Source organism: Crinia signifera, chromosome 1, assembly GCF_055691185.1.
Source record: "Crinia signifera chromosome 1, ASM5569118v1, whole genome shotgun sequence".
NCBI lineage: Eukaryota > Metazoa > Chordata > Amphibia > Anura > Myobatrachidae > Crinia > Crinia signifera.
The window spans coordinates 49,535,692-49,557,713 of NC_139217.1; the positions used below are offsets into that span (position 1 = coordinate 49,535,692).

General features: G+C 45.2%; 1 protein-coding gene across 1 annotated transcript in view; it reads left to right on the forward strand.

Moving 5' to 3' along the window:
- Positions 1–21,706, forward strand: part of NSD2 (nuclear receptor binding SET domain protein 2) — a 68,605-nt gene extending 46,899 nt beyond the window's left edge. The window contains exons 21-23 of the mRNA XM_083151292.1: positions 253–359; positions 1,678–1,879; positions 19,516–21,706. Of these exons, the coding sequence (XP_083007418.1) occupies positions 253–359; positions 1,678–1,879; positions 19,516–19,760 (554 nt within the window). The 3' untranslated portion in view covers positions 19,761–21,706. The remainder of the gene's footprint in view (positions 1–252; positions 360–1,677; positions 1,880–19,515) is intronic.
- Positions 21,707–22,022: the final 316 nt, after the last annotated feature.

A 22,022-nucleotide genomic window follows, 5' to 3' on the forward strand; every position in this document is an offset into this window, starting at 1 on the left:
TCAGCTGTTGTGTGTGTGTGTGTGTGTGTGTGTGTGTGTGTGTGTGTGTGTGTGTGTGTGTGTGTGTGAAAATTATCTTTTTGTGTAGTTGTGTGTTTTTCTATGCATATTAGTAAACTACCAGTGTGTGTCATGATTACATTTTGAACTTGAAATGTGTCCATATTCAGCTAAGCATCAGACCGCTTGTGCTGTTTTGGTGCAGTAAGATAATGGGGTTTTTTGTTTTTTTTTTGTTTTTTTTTAATGCAGGCGAGGAATTAACATTCAACTACAACTTAGATTGCCTTGGGAATGAGAAAACAGTCTGCAGATGTGGAGCGCCAAACTGTAGCGGATTCCTTGGTGACCGGCCAAAGGTTGGTTGCAGCCTGAACTCTTCCCATTCACAAGCCAAAGTAACTGATCTCAAGTGTCACATAGAGTATACAGATCTTGGTTCCTTTTCATAGAGCAAAAGGAATGGTTCCAACTGTTTGACACAGTCTGTGATAAACAGAAGAATAGCTTCTCATCAGAGGTGGCAGAGGCTATAACACGTATGGAATCAGTGTTGACTTTGGCAAGGATATTCAATTAAGTTTAAAGGTCCATACACGCTGGGCGATTATGCCCAGCGTGTATGGACAGCTATGAGCGCTGTCCTCGCTGGGAGGGAAGGCGCTCGGTACATTCCCCCTGCCTGGGGCTGTCGGCAGTGGGGTGGATTGCTTTGCCTAGCGCAGCGCTATGCAAAGCCGTCCACAAAGCTGCTCCTCTGCTGGTAATACCAGCAGATGAGCGGCTTTCCCGGCGATGATGCGGGAGTGCGCATCGCTGGGCCGTACACACTGGGCAGCTTTGAGCTCTGTATGGATGCATATTATAATATATAGCCATTAACTAATTAAACTGACTGATTCCCATGACCAAGAATTGTTGAGCAGCCGCAGCACTAGTAAGTAAATCTGGGGCCAGAGGGGATGGGTAAAATACAGTATTAAAGAATGCAATAGATCAGTGACTCTAAAAATACAACCTGAAGGTCTCTAGAGAAAAAGGATACCGCGGTTTTTGTATTTCATCGTGGCGACCTGGACTAACGTTTAGTCAACATTTTCGTTATTAAGAAATTCCTATCTTTGTTATAGTCACGGAGAAAACCTTTGTGGACTTGATAGTTTTCGGCTACATTTTTTAAATGAGCACTGCATGGGATAGACCTATGAATATCCTTACGATGACCTAGGATTCAAAAAGGGTTGAAATTGCCTTAAGGATAAAAAAAGGGGCAGAATAGATAGGCCGAGGTTCCTATATGCTGTCACATTCTATGTGAAGGGTGAGAGCTGGTACGTCTGAGACAATCTGTCTTGGTTCTATTTCCACGCTATATTACATCACAGGAAAGCAAATGTCACACATCGCTGCATATACAAACCACTTATGCTTTATACGACTCCGTATTGCCATTTTAATAGTTGTTTTGTGTGAATATGGTAGATGCCTAGTCTAGAACGTCAACCTGTGGCACTCCAGCTGCTGTGGGAGCCACACATCCCAGCACCTGCTACAGTTTTTTTCTGCTTTTGGGGCATGCTGGGATGTGTAGTTCCACAAGCAGCTGAAGGGCAGCATGTGTGATACCACTGGTCTAGAACAATGTAAAATACTTGTGTTTTTGTTCCTGTATTTTAGAATTCCTCTGCAGCATCTCATGAAGAGAAAGTGAAAAAAACGAAGAAGAAATCAAAGCGAAGGAGAACCAGAGAACTGAAAAAGGAGTCTGAGGATTACTGCTTCCGCTGTAACGACGGCGGCGAGCTGATCTTATGCGATAAGAAGCTGTGTACGAAGACTTACCATCTTTCTTGTCTAGATCTCGACAAGAGACCTTTCGGTGAGTTCCATGAATCTAGATTAAAACTAATCAGAAACTTTGTAGCTTTAGTCACTTAAGATTGTTATATTGAATTTCTGTATGGGTTTTGGTGGTAAAAAGTATGACCAGATGTACTGTGTTTCTCACCCCTATGCTGAGCCTATTACGCTGTTAGAATCTTTTATAAAAAGGGGATTTTTGTAAGAACTTACCGTTCGAACCCCTTTCTCTGAGTCCAGTCCGGTGACACAGCTAACCTTGGGATGTAGAGGGGTCCGCCAGGAGCCAGGCACCTATGCTTCAAACTTTGGGAGCAGGCTCCTCCCTTCTGCATCCCATCATGGCTCAGTTCGACTTCAAAAGCACACTAGGATACATAACTCAGAACAATGCCTGAACATCTTTTATATATATATATATATATATATATATATATAAGAAAACTGTGTATCAAGAGATACAGAGATGACAGCACTCCTTGGTCCTTTTTTAAAGTCCAGAATGACAAAATTTATTCATCCATAAAGTTGAGCATCAGACTTAAATGCAAAATTAGTAATAGTGGGGGTCACAAGCATAATCACCCATCCTTGCAGCTTATGATATAAGCAGTCGGCAGTCGACGGTTCCGTTTCGGCTGGAAGCCTTTCTCACAGACTGACCCAAACATACTAACACTCAAACCGTGTTAAATAGCCACCAACACCTCAAACAATTAGCTCACACAGCTGTTGTGTGTTGCACATCAGCCAATCATAGCTAGACAGCCCAGCCGCACCTTTGCCCGGAACTCCATAAAAGGAGACTGAGTTTACACAGTGATCTGTATGTGTGCCGCTCCCCCACACACGTGTGACCCATCGACCAATAGCCGGCTTATCGTGTATCAACTCTCCACAGGCAGGCGTGTGTACGGAGACGGAGGTGGAACGCAGCGCATCGCGCCGCGTCACCCGCGTCATCACGCAGTATCAGGGACGTCAGCTCCATACAGGGCAGCCGGTGTCCTACGTCATCACCTGGCGTGGACCCGGCTTAGCCCCTGGACCGCATCCTGAAACGCTCGGCCATCTTGGAGGGGGTACGATGCCATAGGGGAAATTGGGACGAGTGATGCGGACGCCATCTTGGGAGGGTCGTAACATGCGACCTACTAAGTACCATAGGGGACAATTCCTGTAGTAACGGTACAAAGATAGGCAAAGAAGTGTGCTGAGGCATGGGCATGTCACTAGAAAGGCTGATTGGGCTGATCACAACAATATACTAAGACATAAAACTAAGTGAATCTGACATACATATAAACGCAAATATTTACAATAATTTCATTAGGGACCAGCACATTATGAATAATGCTACTGGTACAAGTCGGCATATTGAGCCCATTAGTCATAGAGACAATTGAATGCACTAGAAACAGGGTTCTCGAGATGTCATGTCACTACAGATATGCAGTGATGGGGTATTCCTCATTAAGTCCCGTCGGGGATAAAGTGTCTAATTTTCGTATCCATTGACACTCTCTTTGCAGGAGTATCTTATGTCTGTCGCCACCCCTCCTAAGTGGAGGAATGTGGTCGACTATCATGAACTTGAAGTCTCTTATGGAATGTCCGGCAGTCACGAAATGTCTAGCCACAGGGGGCGTATTGATGTCGACACCACTGAGTGCTTTTTTAACAGAGGATCTGTGCATTGCTATTCTTTCTTTTGCCATCCTTATCGTTTTACCTACATAAAGTTTATTGCAGGGACATAGGGTGACGTAAATGATGAATTTCGAATCACAATTCAATCTGTGGTAGATAGGAAAAACTTGACCAGTATTAGGATGGGTGAACTGCGTGCCTGTGACCAAGAAGCTGCAATTGGCGCATTTAGAACACTTGTATGTGCCATTTTTTGTTGCTAACCAACCACTCGATGGTTTTGCTGGACTAATGTCCGAGTAAGATATTCTTTGTTTAAGGTTGTTACTCCTTTTAAAGCTAAAGAGTGGAGTATTGATGCAATCCGCACCTAGTACTGGATCAGTGCTCATGATGTGCCAGTGCTTTTGAACTGCAGCTTTCAAACTTCTAGAGTTGGTCGAGTAGGTTGTTGGAAACACAATTCTTTTCAAGGTGGTATCATTAGAAGAGGGTTTTAATAGATCTTCACGATTAAGCACCTTACATTTCTCTACCGCGGTGCGTACCTCGTCCTCATCGTACCCTCGGTCTAGGAATTTCTGTGCCATGTCTTGAAGATCCTTCTGTAGATCATCTCGGTTTGAAGTAATTCGTGCCACCCGAATGAGTTGTGAAAAAGGTAACCCTCTTTTTAGCGGCTGAGGGTGAAAGCTGTCATAAGCAAGAAGTGTGTTCTTGTCCGTCTGTTTTTTATACACTTTGGTGTTGTATTGTCCATCCCTGGCTGTTATTGTCACATCCAAGAAATTTATCGTGACCGGGTCATTGCTGCATGTGAACCTGATAAGGCCTGGAAGCCTATTCAGGTGAAGTACAAATTCTTCCAGTTGTTTTTTGGTGCCAGTCCAAACCATAAAGAGGTCGTCAATATACCTCATATAGAGGGCTATATACTTGGAATACTGTTTGTTAGACATAATATGAAGTTTTTCATAATGGTACATGAACAGGTTGGCATACGATGGGGCCATATTGGACCCCATCGCAGTGCCAACCAGTTGAAGAAAAAATGCATTATTAAATAAGAAATAGTTCTTATGTAAGATTATATCGATGAGGAGTAGTAAGTAGTCTATCGGTGGGCCCACATAGTCTGTACTCACTGTCAGAATATCACGAACTGCCTCTATACCTTCTGTATTTGAGATGTTGGTATAGAGGCTGCTGACATCTAATGTGACTAACAAGCTGTCAGTCGGGGGTCCCCCAAAGTCTCGCAGCTTAACCAAGAAGTCTGTTGTGTCTCGTATGTAATATGGAGTTTTCTGGACCACTGGTTGCAGTTGGTAGTCGACATACTGGGACAAAGGCTGGCTTAAGGAACCCCTGGCAGATATAATAGGTCTGCCAGGGGGTGCCTCAAGGCTCTTATGAATTTTGGGGAGTATATACATGAGAGGAATCTTAGGGAAGTCTTGTTTCAGGAACAATGAAGTTTGATTGTCAACCCACCCATTGGTCACTCCTAAGTCAATGACTGAGTCTATCTCTCTTTTGTAATTTGATGTAGGATCGAAGCGAAGTTTTTTGTAACAGGTCTGGTCGTTAAGTTGTCTCATTACCTCAGTTACATAATTGCTGTGATTGAGAATAACAATACCCCCGCCTTTATCGGCGGGGCGGATCACAATGCTCCTGTTATCGTGGAGTGAACGTACAGCACTAGTTTCTGCTCTTGTGAGGTTCGATCTGATCCTGTCATGTTTTTGGGAAGTATTATGTAAATCAGTCTTTACCAGTCTGAAAAAGGTGGCTATGGAGGGGTTCACCGTGGGAGGGTCAAACGTACTTTTAGGTTTAAAGGGACGCGTGGTGTTATCCATACTGGGGCCCTGTTTCTTAAAAAAATCCATGATGTTAAGTTTACGTTGGAACTTGTAAAGTTCGACCTCTAAATCTATTGGTTTTTGTTTGAATGTCTGAATAAATGTCAGTCCTTTGGATAGGACTGTCATTTCTTCACTGGTAGGTAAGTAGTCAGAAAGGTTGTAAACTACTTGTTCCTCGGTCCTGTTTTTGTGGCGGTTCCCCTTCCCCTTGTGTCGCTGTCCCCCTCTTCTTGTCCTTTTGGTGTGTTCCGATTTCGGCTGCGCGTATGGACGCGCTCCCGAAAAAACGGCTGTCGTCTAGATCTCGAGGACTGGTCTGAGTCGCTATGTGATGTGTGAGAGTCAATGTCAGTGAATTTTCTCTCGTAGCGTCTTCTAGGTCCCTCGTTGGCTTTCCAGGGGCGTCTAGTATTCTGCTTGTTAAGCCAAGGGTAGACCCGTAGGTCCTTATAATCCTCTTTTACTTTTTTGTACTTGGTTTTCTTAAAAGTCAGGAGTTCGGTTCTAAAAGTCTCTAGTCCTTCAGTCAGTTTTGTCACCCATGCACCTCCGTCATCTGCAGTCATAGTCTCAAGTCCACCCCGTTCACATTCAGCAATGTCAATTTTTAACGCATCTATTTCACTATTGACCTGTTGTATTACTAGTATCATTAAATCGAGACTACATTGGTTGAGAATCATACACCACTGTTTGCAGAAATCAGTATTCCCTCTGCCTATGGTGGGTTGATTTCTGATGCGAAATCCCCTGGGTAGGAGTTTATCTTTGTAATACTGAGTGAGTGTCAGTCCGTGTAATTCAAGCTCAATGCGTCTCTTGTTAAGTTTTAGCAGGTCAGAATATATCTCGCTGGGGCTATCTATGTCAAATGCCAACTTATCGGTGTCAGGAAAAAGTATTTTGGATATATCTTTCTCCAGAAACCTCTTAGTACCAGTTAGATCCCCAATATCTGATTCCATAGTATGACAAGATTTGTAAAAAGAATTCAGAAATATGAGCTAACTGATAGGGAGAAAATAGCTACACTCCAGTGGACAATTGACAAACACTTAAACACAAATATATACAGAATGTACAAATATATACAATAGTATCCGTGTGTCATCACACACACAGACCAATCTGGGTGCAGATTCAGATCCAATGAGACGGTAGATATATGATAACTTGAGGAATCCGCACACCTTACAGGGGTTAATTTGGGTGCCAGGTCAACACAAAGATATAAGAAAACTGTGTATCAAGAGATACAGAGATGACAGCACTCCTTGGTCCTTTTTTAAAGTCCAGAATGACAAAATTTATTCATCCATAAAGTTGAGCATCAGACTTAAATGCAAAATTAGTAATAGTGGGGGTCACAAGCATAATCACCCATCCTTGCAGCTTATGATATAAGCAGTCGGCAGTCGACGGTTCCGTTTCGGCTGGAAGCCTTTCTCACAGACTGACCCAAACATACTAACACTCAAACCGTGTTAAATAGCCACCAACACCTCAAACAATTAGCTCACACAGCTGTTGTGTGTTGCACATCAGCCAATCATAGCTAGACAGCCCAGCCGCACCTTTGCCCGGAACTCCATAAAAGGAGACTGAGTTTACACAGTGATCTGTATGTGTGCCGCTCCCCCACACACGTGTGACCCATCGACCAATAGCCGGCTTATCGTGTATCAACTCTCCACAGGCAGGCGTGTGTACGGAGACGGAGGTGGAACGCAGCGCGTCACCCGCCTCATCACGCAGTATCGGGGACGTCAGCTCCATACAGGGCAGCCGGTGTCCTACGTCATCACCTGGCGTGGACCCGGCTTAGCCCCTGGACCGCATCCTGAAACGCTCGGCCATCTTGGAGGGGGTACGATGCCATAGGGGAAATTGGGACGAGTGATGCGGACGCCATCTTGGGAGGGTCGTAACATGCGACCTACTAAGTACCATAGGGGACAATTCCTGTAGTAACGGTACAAAGATAGGCAAAGAAGTGTGCTGAGGCATGGGCATGTCACTAGAAAGGCTGATTGGGCTGATCACAACAATATACTAAGACATAAAACTAAGTGAATCTGACATACATATAAACGCAAATATTTACAATAATTTCATTAGGGACCAGCACATTATGAATAATGCTACTGGTACAAGTCGGCATATTGAGCCCATTAGTCATAGAGACAATTGAATGCACTAGAAACAGGGTTCTCGAGATGTCATGTCACTACAGATATGCAGTGATGGGGTATTCCTCATTAAGTCCCGTCGGGGATAAAGTGTCTAATTTTCGTATCCATTGACACTCTCTTTGCAGGAGTATCTTATGTCTGTCGCCACCCCTCCTAAGTGGAGGAATGTGGTCGACTATCATGAACTTGAAGTCTCTTATGGAATGTCCGGCAGTCACGAAATGTCTAGCCACAGGGGGCGTATTGATGTCGACACCACTGAGTGCTTTTTTAACAGAGGATCTGTGCATTGCTATTCTTTCTTTTGCCATCCTTATCGTTTTACCTACATAAAGTTTATTGCAGGGACATAGGGTGACGTAAATGATGAATTTCGAATCACAATTCAATCTGTGGTAGATAGGAAAACTTGACCAGTATTAGGATGGGTGAACTGCGTGCCTGTGACCAAGAAGCTGCAATTGGCGCATTTAGAACACTTGTATGTGCCATTTTTTGTTGCTAACCAACCACTCGATGGTTTTGCTGGACTAATGTCCGAGTAAGATATTCTTTGTTTAAGGTTGTTACTCCTTTTAAAGCTAAAGAGTGGAGTATTGATGCAATCCGCACCTAGTACTGGATCAGTGCTCATGATGTGCCAGTGCTTTTGAACTGCAGCTTTCAAACTTCTAGAGTTGGTCGAGTAGGTTGTTGGAAACACAATTCTTTTCAAGGTGGTATCATTAGAAGAGGGTTTTAATAGATCTTCACGATTAAGCACCTTACACCATAGGCAGAGGGAATACTGATTTCTGCAAACAGTGGTGTATGATCTCAACCAATGTAGTCTCGATTTAATGATACTAGTAATACAACAGGTCAATAGTGAAATAGATGCGTTAAAAATTGACATTGCTGAATGTGAACGGGGTGGACTTGAGACTATGACTGCAGATGACGGAGGTGCATGGGTGACCAGTGATCGCGAAAAGCCCCCAAAATGATGGGTCCCTGGGACCCCTCACTTACAAAATTCGGGGTCCTACTTGACCTTTTCTGGGTCCCAAAAGAATAAAGCCTCCTCTCCCCTTCCCCTGCATGGCACATACAGAAGCCTCCTCCTCTCCTCCACATATGGCATATACCCTGAGCCAAGGGCCAGCCTGAGCTGAGATTTTTTTTTTGGGTAAGTGAACATAGATTTGGGCACCCCAAAACTGTGGGTTGCGGGGGGGGGGGGGGGGGGGGGGGGGGGGGTGTATCAATTGGCAATTTGCCCACACATAAAGCAAGATACACATATACTAGAAAAAGGCATAATGTCGGAATAGGGACACCTGTGCTGCACCAATCAGGATTCTGCCCCTGTCCATTGTTTCTAGAACAAAATTAAAAGTAATGGCAGCAGGAACAGGAGGGATAGGGTGAGTGAAATCCCAGCAGAGTCTATAGGCTCCTCTCCTACAGGCAGCTCTGCCTGTTAAGAGTTAATTGGTGAGCTGCAGCCTGCCAGTTGTGCAGTTGTGCAGTGAGGGGAGGAGGGGACAAGTGGGCTAATAACAGCCAGCACTCAGAGCCTGAAGGAGGTGACAGTGACACACAAGAGAGCAGCACCGCGAGGTAGGAGAGGAGGAGGGAAGTCTGCAGCCTGAGTCCTGATAGCAATAAATCCCCTTGCATGACACAGCCAAGCAGCCTGCTAAATGAACCACGCACCCCTCTTACCTCTACTTCCTGCCCGGGCCTGCTCCGTCCTCACTTTTCACACCTCCCTGGTTCTGGCCCCCAATTCTGGTATCAGTTCCTCATGCTCCGTCCTCACACCAGCCGCAGCTCTGTTCCCCTTCTGAGCAGCTGCTTCTGGTGTTGGCTCCAGCATTGTTGAGGCGCAGTGCAGGAGCCAGCTTACACGGCTTCCGTGCACCGCTGCCTATGACTGCGGTGACAGGGACCCTTTCATTTTCGCGCCCAGCAGATGTGTGAAGCGGCCATCACGCTGTGTCTTCTCCACGGTTGCATCACAACTGAGGGGGAAACAGATCCCTCCGTCCTTGTTACACATATTAACACGGCGTGCACGCCGAAATGGGCGGAGCGAGTCCCAGGGGACCCAGCCATTCATAAAAAATGAGTCCCTGGTGCCCAAAAGTGGGTAAAATACTCGCTATAGCGAGTATTTGCGAACCCTGGGTGACAAAACTGACTGAAGGACTAGAGACTTTTAGAACCGAACTCCTGACTTTTAAGAAAACCAAGTACAAAAAAGTAAAAGAGGATTATAAGGACCTACGGGTCTACCCTTGGCTTAACAAGCAGAATACTAGACGCCCCTGGAAAGCCAACGAGGGACCTAGAAGACGCTACGAGAGAAAATTCACTGACATTGACTCTCACACATCACATAGCGACTCAGACCAGTCCTCGAGATCTAGACGACAGCCGTTTTTTCGGGAGCGCGTCCATACGCGCAGCCGAAATCGGAACACACCAAAAGGACAAGAAGAGGGGGACAGCGACACAAGGGGAAGGGGAACCGCCACAAAAACAGGACCGAGGAACAAGTAGTTTACAACCTTTCTGACTACTTACCTACCAGTGAAGAAATGACAGTCCTATCCAAAGGACTGACATTTATTCAGACATTCAAACAAAAACCAATAGATTTAGAGGTCGAACTTTACAAGTTCCAACGTAAACTTAACATCATGGATTTTTTTAAGAAACAGGGCCCCAGTATGGATAACACCACGCGTCCCTTTAAACCTAAAAGTACGTTTGACCCTCCCACGGTGAACCCCTCCATAGCCACCTTTTTCAGACTGGTAAAGACTGATTTACATAATACTTCCCAAAAACATGACAGGATCAGATCGAACCTCACAAGAGCAGAAACTAGTGCTGTACGTTCACTCCACGATAACAGGAGCATTGTGATCCGCCCCGCCGATAAAGGCGGGGGTATTGTTATTCTCAATCACAGCAATTATGTAACTGAGGTAATGAGACAACTTAACGACCAGACCTGTTACAAAAAACTTCGCTTCGATCCTACATCAAATTACAAAAGAGAGATAGACTCAGTCATTGACTTAGGAGTGACCAATGGGTGGGTTGACAATCAAACTTCATTGTTCCTGAAACAAGACTTCCCTAAGATTCCTCTCATGTATATACTCCCCAAAATTCATAAGAGCCTTGAGGCACCCCCTGGCAGACCTATTATATCTGCCAGGGGTTCCTTAAGCCAGCCTTTGTCCCAGTATGTCGACTACCAACTGCAACCAGTGGTCCAGAAAACTCCATATTACATACGAGACACAACAGACTTCTTGGTTAAGCTGCGAGACTTTGGGGGACCCCCGACTGACAGCTTGTTAGTCACATTAGATGTCAGCAGCCTCTATACCAACATCTCAAATACAGAAGGTATAGAGGCAGTTCGTGATATTCTGACAGTGAGTACAGACTATGTGGGCCCACCGATAGACTACTTACTACTCCTCATCGATATAATCTTACATAAGAACTATTTCTTATTTAATAATGCATTTTTTCTTCAACTGGTTGGCACTGCGATGGGGTCCAATATGGCCCCATCGTATGCCAACCTGTTCATGTACCATTATGAAAAACTTCATATTATGTCTAACAAACAGTATTCCAAGTATATAGCCCTCTATATGAGGTATATTGACGACCTCTTTATGGTTTGGACTGGCACCAAAAAACAACTGGAAGAATTTGTACTTCACCTGAATAGGCTTCCAGGCCTTATCAGGTTCACATGCAGCAATGACCCGGTCACGATAAATTTCTTGGATGTGACAATAACAGCCAGGGATGGACAATACAACACCAAAGTGTATAAAAAACAGACGGACAAGAACACACTTCTTGCTTATGACAGCTTTCACCCTCAGCCGCTAAAAAGAGGGTTACCTTTTTCACAACTCATTCGGGTGGCACGAATTACTTCAAACCGAGATGATCTACAGAAGGATCTTCAAGACATGGCACAGAAATTCCTAGACCGAGGGTACGATGAGGACGAGGTACGCACCGCGGTAGAGAAATGTAAGGTGCTTAATCGTGAAGATCTATTAAAACCCTCTTCTAATGATACCACCTTGAAAAGAATTGTGTTTCCAACAACCTACTCGACCAACTCTAGAAGTTTGAAAGCTGCAGTTCAAAAGCACTGGCACATCATGAGCACTGATCCAGTACTAGGTGCGGATTGCATCAATACTCCACTCTTTAGCTTTAAAAGGAGTAACAACCTTAAACAAAGAATATCTTACTCGGACATTAGTCCAGCAAAACCATCGAGTGGTTGGTTAGCAACAAAAAATGGCACATACAAGTGTTCTAAATGCGCCAATTGCAGCTTCTTGGTCACAGGCACGCAGTTCACCCATCCTAATACTGGTCAAGTTTTTCCTATCTACCACAGATTGAATTGTGATTCGAAATTCATCATTTACGTCACCCTATGTCCCTGCAATAAACTTTATGTAGGTAAAACGATAAGGATGGCAAAAGAAAGAATAGCAATGCACAGATCCTCTGTTAAAAAAGCACTCAGTGGTGTCGACATCAATACGCCCCCTGTGGCTAGACATTTCGTGACTGCCGGACATTCCATAAGAGACTTCAAGTTCATGATAGTCGACCACATTCCTCCACTTAGGAGGGGTGGCGACAGACATAAGATACTCCTGCAAAGAGAGTGTCAATGGATACGAAAATTAGACACTTTATCCCCGACGGGACTTAATGAGGAATACCCCATCACTGCATATCTGTAGTGACATGACATCTCGAGAACTCTGTTTCTAGTGCATTCAATTGTCTCTATGACTAATGGGCTCAATATGCCGACTTGTACCAGTAGCATTATTCATAATGTGCTGGTCCCTAATGAAATTATTGTAAATATTTGCGTTTATGTATGTCAGATTCACTTAGTTTTATGTCTTAGTATATTGTTGTGATCATGTCTTAGTATATTGTTGTGATCAGCCCAATCAGCCTTTCTAGTGACATGCCCATGCCTCAGCACACTTCTTTGCCTATCTTTGTACCGTTACTACAGGAATTGTCCCCTATGGTACTTAGTAGGTCGCATGTTACGACCCTCCCAAGATGGCGTCCGCATCACTCGTCCCAATTTCCCCTATGGCATCGTACCCCCTCCAAGATGGCCGAGCGTTTCAGGATGCGGTCCAGGGGCTAAGCCGGGTCCACGCCAGGTGATGACGTAGGACACCGGCTGCCCTGTATGGAGCTGACGTCCCCGATACTGCGTGATGACGCGGGTGACGCGGCGCGATGCGCTGCGTTCCACCTCCGTCTCCGTACACACGCCTGCCTGTGGAGAGTTGATACACGATAAGCTGGCTATTGGTCGATGGGTCACACGTGTGTGGGGGAGCGGCACACATACAGATCACTGTGTAAACTCAGTCTCCTTTTATGGAGTTCCGGGCAAAGGTGCGGCTGGGCTGTCTAGCTATGATTGGCTGATGTGCAACACACAACAGCTGTGTGAGCTAATTGTTTGAGGTGTTGGTGGCTATTTAACACGGTTTGAGTGTTAGTATGTTTGGGTCAGTCTGTGAGAAAGGCTTCCAGCCGAAACGGAAACGTCGACTGCCGACTGCTTATATCATAAGCTGCAAGGATGGGTGATTATGCTTGTGACCCCCACTATTACTAATTTTGCATTTAAGTCTGATGCTCAACTTTATGGATGAATAAATTTTGTCATTCTGGACTTTAAAAAAGGACCAAGGAGTGCTGTCATCTCTGTATCTCTTGATACACAGTTTTCTTATATCTTTGTGTTGACCTGGCACCCAAATTAACCCCTGTAAGGTGTGCGGATTCCTCAAGTTTATATATATATATATATATATATCTTTTAAGGCAACATAACATTAACCATAACATGGCAACACATGAACGGTACACTTAACTGAGCGTAAGGGAGGGATCGCTGTGTCACCGGACTGGACTCAGAGAAAGGGGTTCGAACGGTAAGTTCTTACAAAAATCCCCTTTTCTCTTTCGTCCAGTCCGGTGACACAGCTAACCTTGGGACGTTCACGAGCCGGTCCTTTGGGAGGGTACGCTCAGACCAGCAGTTCTCATCACTGCCCGTCCGAATGAAGCGTCCTCCGACGCGAACTCATGGAACCTGTAAAATTTGGTAAAGGTATGAACAGAGGACCAGGTGGCAGCCCTACACAACTGCTCCGCCGTAGCCCCATGGCGCACCGCCCAGGAAGAAGCAACCGACCTGGTAGTGTGTGCATTAATACGAGATGGAACAGGTCTACCCGCTTTACAGTAGGCAAAGGCAATAGTAGATCTCAACCAACGTGCGATGGTCTGCTTGGAAGCAGGCCACCCAATCTTATGCACATCATATAGCACCAAGAGTAAATCCGATTTGCGAATGTCCTTTACCCTCTCAATGTATATCCGCAAGGCGCGAACAACATCCAATCTCTTCATTTTGTCCCTATTTTTAACCCTTTCTGGGGGAACAAAAACTGGAAGTATAATATCCTGATTTAAATGAAAGGACATCACTACCTTAGGTAGGAATTTTGGAACTGTGCGTAACACAGCCCTATCATCATGAAAAATTAAAAACGGTGACTTACATGACAAAGCACCCAACTCTGACACACGTCTGGCTGATGCAATAGCCAATAGAAAAGTAAGTTTCCATGTCACATACTTCAATTCCGCAGATCTAAGCGGTTCAAAAGGAGGATTCTGTAGCATGGATAGAACCAAAGACAAATCCCAAGGTGCCACCGGCTGCTTATAAGGTGGTTTGAGCCTAGCAACTCCTTGTAAAAACGTCTGAACCTCCGGCAACAAAGCTACCCTTTTTTGAAAAAATATGGATAATGCCGACAGCTGTACCTTTAATGATTGCAGACTAAGGCCTGAAGAAAAACCATCCTGCAAGAAATTTAAAAGTCTAGATAAATTGAATCTGGAGGTGTGCAGCTTCTGTCTCTCACACCATCTAATGTAAATTTTCCAGACCCTATGGTAGTTAGCCGCAGACACTGGCTTGCGGGCCCTCAACATGGTCTGTATAACTTCATCAGAAAACCCCTTTTTCTTCAATAAGGAGGTTTCATAAGCCACGCCGTCAAACTTAGACGAGCTGGGTCCTCGTGAAGGAACGGACCTTGCAACAACAGGTCCTGCCGCAGAGGTAGTTTCCAGGACTCCTTCGACAACCTCAGAACAGTGGAGTACCAAGACCTCCTGGGCCAGTCTGGAGCAATCAGAATTGCTCGTACCTTTTGGTCCCTTATCTTCCTCAAGACTCTCGGCAGCATGGGCAAAGGTGGAAAGATGTACACCATCTGGAACTCCCAAGGAACTGTCATGGCGTCCACCGCCCAAGCAGTAGGATCCCTTACTCGGGAGCAAAACGTCTGAACCTGACGGTTCGATCTCGTTGCCATAAGGTCTATGTCTGGGAGACCCCAACGACTGACAATCTCCTGAAAAACTTCCCGATGAAGAGACCACTCTCCCTCCTGGAGGGATTCTCTGCTGAGATAATCCGCCTCCACATTCTTGACTCCCGTTATAAAAATGGCTGATAACGCTGGAACATTGATCTCCGCCCAGCTGAAAATCTTGGAGACCTCGGCCATCGCCATCCTGCTGCGAGTCCCGCCTTGATGGTTCAAATAGGCCACCGTCGTGGCATTGTCCGACTGAATTTTCAGTGGAGACCCTCTGAGAAACGTCTCCGCCTGCAGTAAGGCATTCAGTACTGCCCTCAGTTCTAGGATGTTTATGGGCAATTTTGTCTCCTCTACTGGTCCCTGTAGTCTTAAATGAAGGGTCACTGCCCCCCAGCCCTTCAGACTGGCGTCGGTCGTTATGACCAGCCAATCCCAAGACCTGAGAGATTTTCCCAGTTGTAAATTCTCCACATCCGTCCACCACAAGAGAGACCTCCTGGACTCTGTGGACAGGTAAAGATTCTCCATTTTCATCCTCTTGGCATCTCCTGACCAACAAGCCAGGATGTTCCACTGAAAAATTCTGGAGTGGAACCTGGCAAACTGCAAGGTTTCGAAGGTTGCCACCATCTTCCCTAGTAGTCTCACTCCCTGCCACACCGATGGTGCCGGAGCCTTGAGGATTTCCAAAACCATCAGCCGAATTTCCAGCGCTTTGGATTCTGGGAGAAACACCCTGTGAAGATGCGTGTCTATGATCACCCCCAAAAATTTCAGATTTTGCGTTGGTGTCAAGTGGGACTTGGGTAGATTTAAAATCCAACCCTGATCTCTCAAAAACTGTGTCGCCCTCTCCAGGTGGACCTTCAACTTCTCTGCCGATTCCGCTTTGAAAAGCAGATCGTCCAGGTAAGGGATAACAGTTATCCCCCCCAACCTGAGAGCTGCCGCCATAATGGACATCACTTTGGTGAATACTCTCGGAGCCGTGGCTAGTCCAAAGGGGAGTGCCTGGAACTGCCAATGCTTTTCTCCTATTGCAAACCTTAGCAAAGACTGGAATTCCCTGTGAATGGGAACATGGAGATAGGCATCTTGAATGTCTACTGATGCTAAGAACTCCCCTGGTTCTATACTCAGCAGCACTGACCGTAGAGATTCCATGCGAAAGTGATCCACCCAGAGATGAGCATTCAAAGATTTTAAGTTTAGAATGGGCCTGAAAGACCCGTCTGGCTTGGGAACCAAAAAGAGTATCGAATAAAACCCTTTTCTTTTCTCCCCTAGGGGCACTGGAATAACTACCCCCTTCTCCTCTAGAGATATGGCTGCTGCCAAAAGAGAAGCTCTGAGAGAGGCTGTTTTTGGTAAGGGCGTTGGAAGGAATCTGTGAGGGGGCGGCCCCCTTAGTTTTATCCGATATCCTTCTGAAACAATGGAAAGCACCCACGGATCCTCCGTGGCTACCTTCCAACTGTCCTGAAACTGCAGGAGTCGACCCCCTACCCTGATTCCAGAACAGGGAGTCTCCGCCCCGTCATGCCGAGGGTTTGTCCTCCCCCTTGGCAACGTGCTTCTTATTAAAGGCGCCAAACCTGGACTTGGAAGCCCTACCTCTGGCGGCTTGAAATCTTCCCCGGCCTGACTGCCCTCTGCCAGATGCTCCCCCCCTAAAGGTGGGACGAAAGGACTGTTTGAACACTCCAAACTTCGACCCAGTAGACTTTGAAGTAGTAGGAAGAAAGGTGCTCTTACCACCCGTTGCCTGTTTGATTATCTCATCCAACTCTGAGCCAAACAACAACTCCCCTTTTAAAGGGAATATTCTCTAAGGACTTCTTGGACTCACTATCTGCGTCCCAAGCTTTTAACCAGAGAGCCCTTCTGGCCGTGACAGACGTGACCGAGACTTTTGACGCCATCTTGGCGCCCTCCTCGCTGGCCTCACCAATGTACTCAGCGGCACACTTTAACTTTTCAACCATGGCCAAAGCTTCTGCATCAAGCTGCAAATGACTCTCCAATGACTCAGTCCACTTGATCATGGCCTTAGCCACCCAAGCCGAGGCAATGATGGGCCTCATAGTGAAACCCACTCCCTCAAAAATTGCCTTTAAACAGCCTTCTACCTTTTTGTCTACTGGATCTTTAAAGGCCGCGCCACCCTGCACTGGCAGTGCCGTGGCTTTTGACAATCTGGCCACGGAGGAGTCCACCAACGGAACTTTCTCCCACACCTTAACATGATTCTCCGGCATGGGATACATGTTTGCATATTTTTTAGCCATTAATAGCCTCTTATCCGGGGCCTTGCCAGCCTCACCCAGCAGAGCCACCATGCCCTCATCGGATGGGAAAGAAACTGGTTCCTTTTTACTCCGCTTAAACACACACTGTGTAGAAGACTTTTCCTCTACAGGTAAACCCAATGCCTGTTTGACGGCCCAAATGAGGTCCTCAATACCAGAGGCTGAGAAATCTGCTTCCTCCCCCTGTGACCAAGTTAAATCCTCTTCCTCCACATCATCATCAGCATATACAGGAGGAACCACTGGAGACCCCTGCCGTAGCATAAATTCATCAGAAACCTTTGTGAATTGCTCCAAAAGGGAAGACATTTTATGCACCCCCTGAGCAGTATCCTGCATAATCTGCAGCAACATGGGGTCTCCCTGTGAAAGGGGAAGAGATCCCTGAGATGAGGGAATAGGACCTGGTGATCCCACCAACGATCCCCTCTGCCTGTTTAAAGCCTCTGCCAAAGCTTTTACAGACTGTCCCAAAGCCACAGCCCAGGCCGGCTCAGCCTCCCTGGGACTTGTGGTGCGAGTACCACAGGGGACAGCTTCACAGGAAGGGCACAATTCCCCCTGGTCCAACTGTTCAACCGACATATTTACATTACATTTCTTGCAATGATAAAACATCTCAAGCGCTCCCTCCCCAGCAACAGAACTGCACTCATCCGCCATGTTAATAAAAGTATTAAACACTGCACAACGTTCAGGCAAAGTCACAGAGCAATGCACCCAGTGTACTTATCTGTGTTCCTGTTGCTATCGATATAGTGGAGGAAGCGTTCTCCAGAGAGACTTCTGAGCAGGCTCTGTCTTTCTCAGCTCCGCAGCAAGCACAGTAATGGCGCCAGAAACGAGTGGAAGAGTCCAAATCTTCCTAACAGTGAGGGAAGTCGCGCTTTTGGCGCCAAATCCCCTTCAGGCGCACCCACCGTGTCTCTCTCTCATCTCCAGTGACTCCCCCTCTAGGGATCACTTGGAGTTGCCCAGAAACGCTGGGCGTCCTGTAAGGAGCCTCAACTCCCCTGGGGGATTTCAGCTCCCAAACCAGTAAAGATGGCGTCTGCCATCGCTGGAGGACCCTTCCCCAAGATCCCCTTCTAGCAAGGCGCTGGATGGGGTCCCCCGTGGCCCAGGACCAGTCTCCGTCTGAGCGGAGCTCAGCGCTGTGCAGAGCGCACATTCTCCCTGAATGTACCTCCCTGCACACAGGACACTGACAGGACGCGCTTCTGTCTGTGTCCTGCTGCGCTCTCAGCATGTAATGACTTCCACAGAAGTCTCATGCTGGCAAAACCTGCACTATAAGTTAAGAAAATAATAAAACCTAACTAAAAAAAACAAAGAATAAAAGTGTGGCTGCACGCAGCCACTCAGCATTGCACCCACTCCTGTGGGCACCTAAACGAAACTGAGGCATGATGGGATGCAGAAGGGAGGAGCCTGCTCCCAAAGTTTGAAGCATAGGTGCCTGGCTCCTGGCGGACCCCTCTACATCCCAAGGTTAGCTGTGTCACCGGACTGGACGAAAGAGAAATTGCATTAATTTGCTTATTTTGCCTAACACAGCTAAGAGTCTGCACAAAATGGTCTAGTGGTTGGGTCATTCCATGAAAATGTCCTTTTCATGTAAAGTTTGCTACCCGTTTTCATGACAAGCTTTAGATCAAAATTACTGCATATCATGTACCAAACAAACAACATTTATTTTGCACAAAATGCTCAAAACACATGCTCAAAAAAATATATCACATGATCTGTTGTAGTCAAAAATGCGATGTTTGTTACCATGGACTTGACACCAAGAATAACTAGACCATTACCACTATAGAAGCTATGGTGTAGGTGTTTAATGCTTGGTGATCACCATAACTAGGCTGAACCCGAATCTCTCAGGAGTAAGTATGGAGGTATATGCTGAAGGACCAGTAGTTCCATTCATCCTTGGTGCTGAATTTGTTAAAGGTGGTTCTGCCAGGGTTTGACCAGTTTATTGTTGAGGTTGGTATACTTGATTTGCACACATGGGTAAATGGACATATGAGTGAGTTAATGTTTCTTTTTTGTATACATAAAATCCTTTAGTTCATCGTTATTCGAAAATAAAACTTCTTGCTTTTTCTGCATTTGTGAGACATTTCTTGCTGTGATTCCATAGGAAAGTGGGAGTGTCCGTGGCATCACTGTGACGTATGTGGAAAGGCGTCTGTGACCTTCTGTTGCCTTTGCCCGAATTCCCTCTGCAAGAGTCACCATGACGAGAAACAGTTCAGGAGGACTGCCGGCGGCAAGCTGTGCTGCTTAGAACACGACCTGAAGGAATTCAATGAAGTACAAGCTGCTGAAATTGGCCCAAAAGAGCACTCTAAGGCCAAGTACAAGAAGAGTCAGAAATCCAGATAACAGCGGACTGCAACACTATTGTACATAGATGCCTATTTGTGGATAAGGTCGAACAAAATAGCCATTTTCATATAATGCTGTACAGGTTTCTTATATATTACCTTGATTCAGGACAAAAACTTACCCACTGAGCCATCTTCTGCAGCCGAAGCTGCGTCTGCACTGATACTGAGCCGTGCTAATCACCGCTCCCATAGCCATCGGGATAAACCCACATTACACAGCATTACCGTTACACCCTCCTCCATTACCGGTACACCCGCCTGGAAGAAAGGAAAGGCCGGTGTATCGGTAAAAGTCTGTAACTGCATGCAGATTTATACGTACACCAGTTAAGCGGATATTTACCCTTCCTAACACGACACTATTGACTCCATCTTGGAAATACTTATATATTAGGGATTTATTTTTATGTAGTCCAGGCAAGTCTTTGTGTAATACTTTCTTAACAGAATATAGGTACATATAACACCATAATATTTTAATAGTTTTTAATCAAGGCTTTTGCTGCAAGCGATGAACAGTGTTCGCACTGCCAAATAACCCGTAATATCAACGGTGTCACGGATGAGGCCAAATTGTTGTCCTTTTCTAGGTATTTGTTCAGGATCAAGTATTACGCCCTTTTATTTTTCTTCACTGTGGGAGCGACTTGCTATATATTGTGTGTGATTGTTTTTACAAATGTACAGTTGCTACCTCACCTGGTTTATAAAAAAAAAAAAAAAGTGTCTCCCACTTAAATGTTTTTTATTTTAATTTTATTTTAAGAGATGGGCCTGCAATACTTTCCTCAACGCTGCAGGGGTTTCCATGTGCAATCAGTCTGCCAAGACTACATGCTGCATCATCTCAAATTTCCAAACACCCTTTTTTAAGATGACCGAATGCAGGAAAGGGTGGGCTCGCATTGTTTTTATGTTTTGTTTTCATTTGTTTTTCTCCCCGTTTTGTGTTTTTTTTTTTTTTTTTTTAAACTTCAATGTGTCTAGCACATACCTGCATGTGTTCATCCCGGAATCCTAAACAATTGGTTTAAGCACCAGGCATTATGATCTTGAAGGGAATAGGCGCAATGTATGTGCCCTTTGTTAACTTAGTGTCGGGGAGAAAATCCAATGTGCGATTATTTTGGGTTCTGTGTAATTAGACTACAGCTGCCGAAACTAAATTTGTGATCTAAATCAGTAGCTCCATGCTTTGTTTTTCGCTTCTGCAAGGATTTTTTTTCTTTTCTTTTCAGGTTAATAGACCGGTTTGTCATTTTTTCTTTAGTAAATCTTTTTGAAATCATCAACGCTTAAAGAATAGCATGAAAGCACTGTCTGATTGGATAGTGTTCTTGGCCTTATCCAATCAGGTTTGTGATGATGTCATACAGTGCTGCCTGTGTGTAAATTCATGCCAGTTTCCTCCAAAAACATTGCATGGAACTGCTGCCTGTTAAATTTTATTTTCCTTAACTTATAATTTTACCTCGGTCTTAGTCTGCTTTCACCAATCCTATTGTGAGTGATTTCATACAAAGTTTTCAGAAATGTTGTGTAGATGTTGAATTTTGATTGTAGTTGAGCAGGCAGAAATACAAATGCAAACGGGTGCCCGGGGGGGAAACGTAATTTTTAAGAGCTCTGTTGTGAAATAGACTAAACAATAAATGATGAGAATAATGAAGACCCGATACATCTGAAGGTGCGAACGTGCCAGTACACGCATGTGGAAGATTAGGATCTGAACGCCCTAGAAAAAGATTATTATTTTTTTTATTTTTATTTTTTTGCAAATGTTCTCTAAAGTGGTGGTTCTACAATGAACAGAGATATAAAAGACGCACTTTATTACTTGTAATGCTTTTGTTGTTTAATCATTACTGCAACTTGAACATCTTTACAAAGTTTGTTATCTTCTTCACAAGCTGTCTGAATAGAATGTTTTTTGTTACTTAATTCGTATTAAGTGTGTTTTTTTTTATTTCCATAAATGCGCACACACACACACACACACTTGCGCGCGCTAATGTGTCAATCTGTCTCCTAAGGCAGTGTGAAATTGCTGACAAATCCGTCAATTTGGTAAGCATACGTACTAACTGATCAGCCTCTTGATATGTCTGTGCAAACGTCAACTGAATGGACTTTTAAATGTTGTTCCCTCCCAGCTGGGATGCCAGTCTCTGGGGCTAGTGCACAGGTGCTTGGCGGTTCACCTGTACACACAGCCAAACATGCCAAAGGGCGGTATTCAATGAGAAAAATTTGCCGT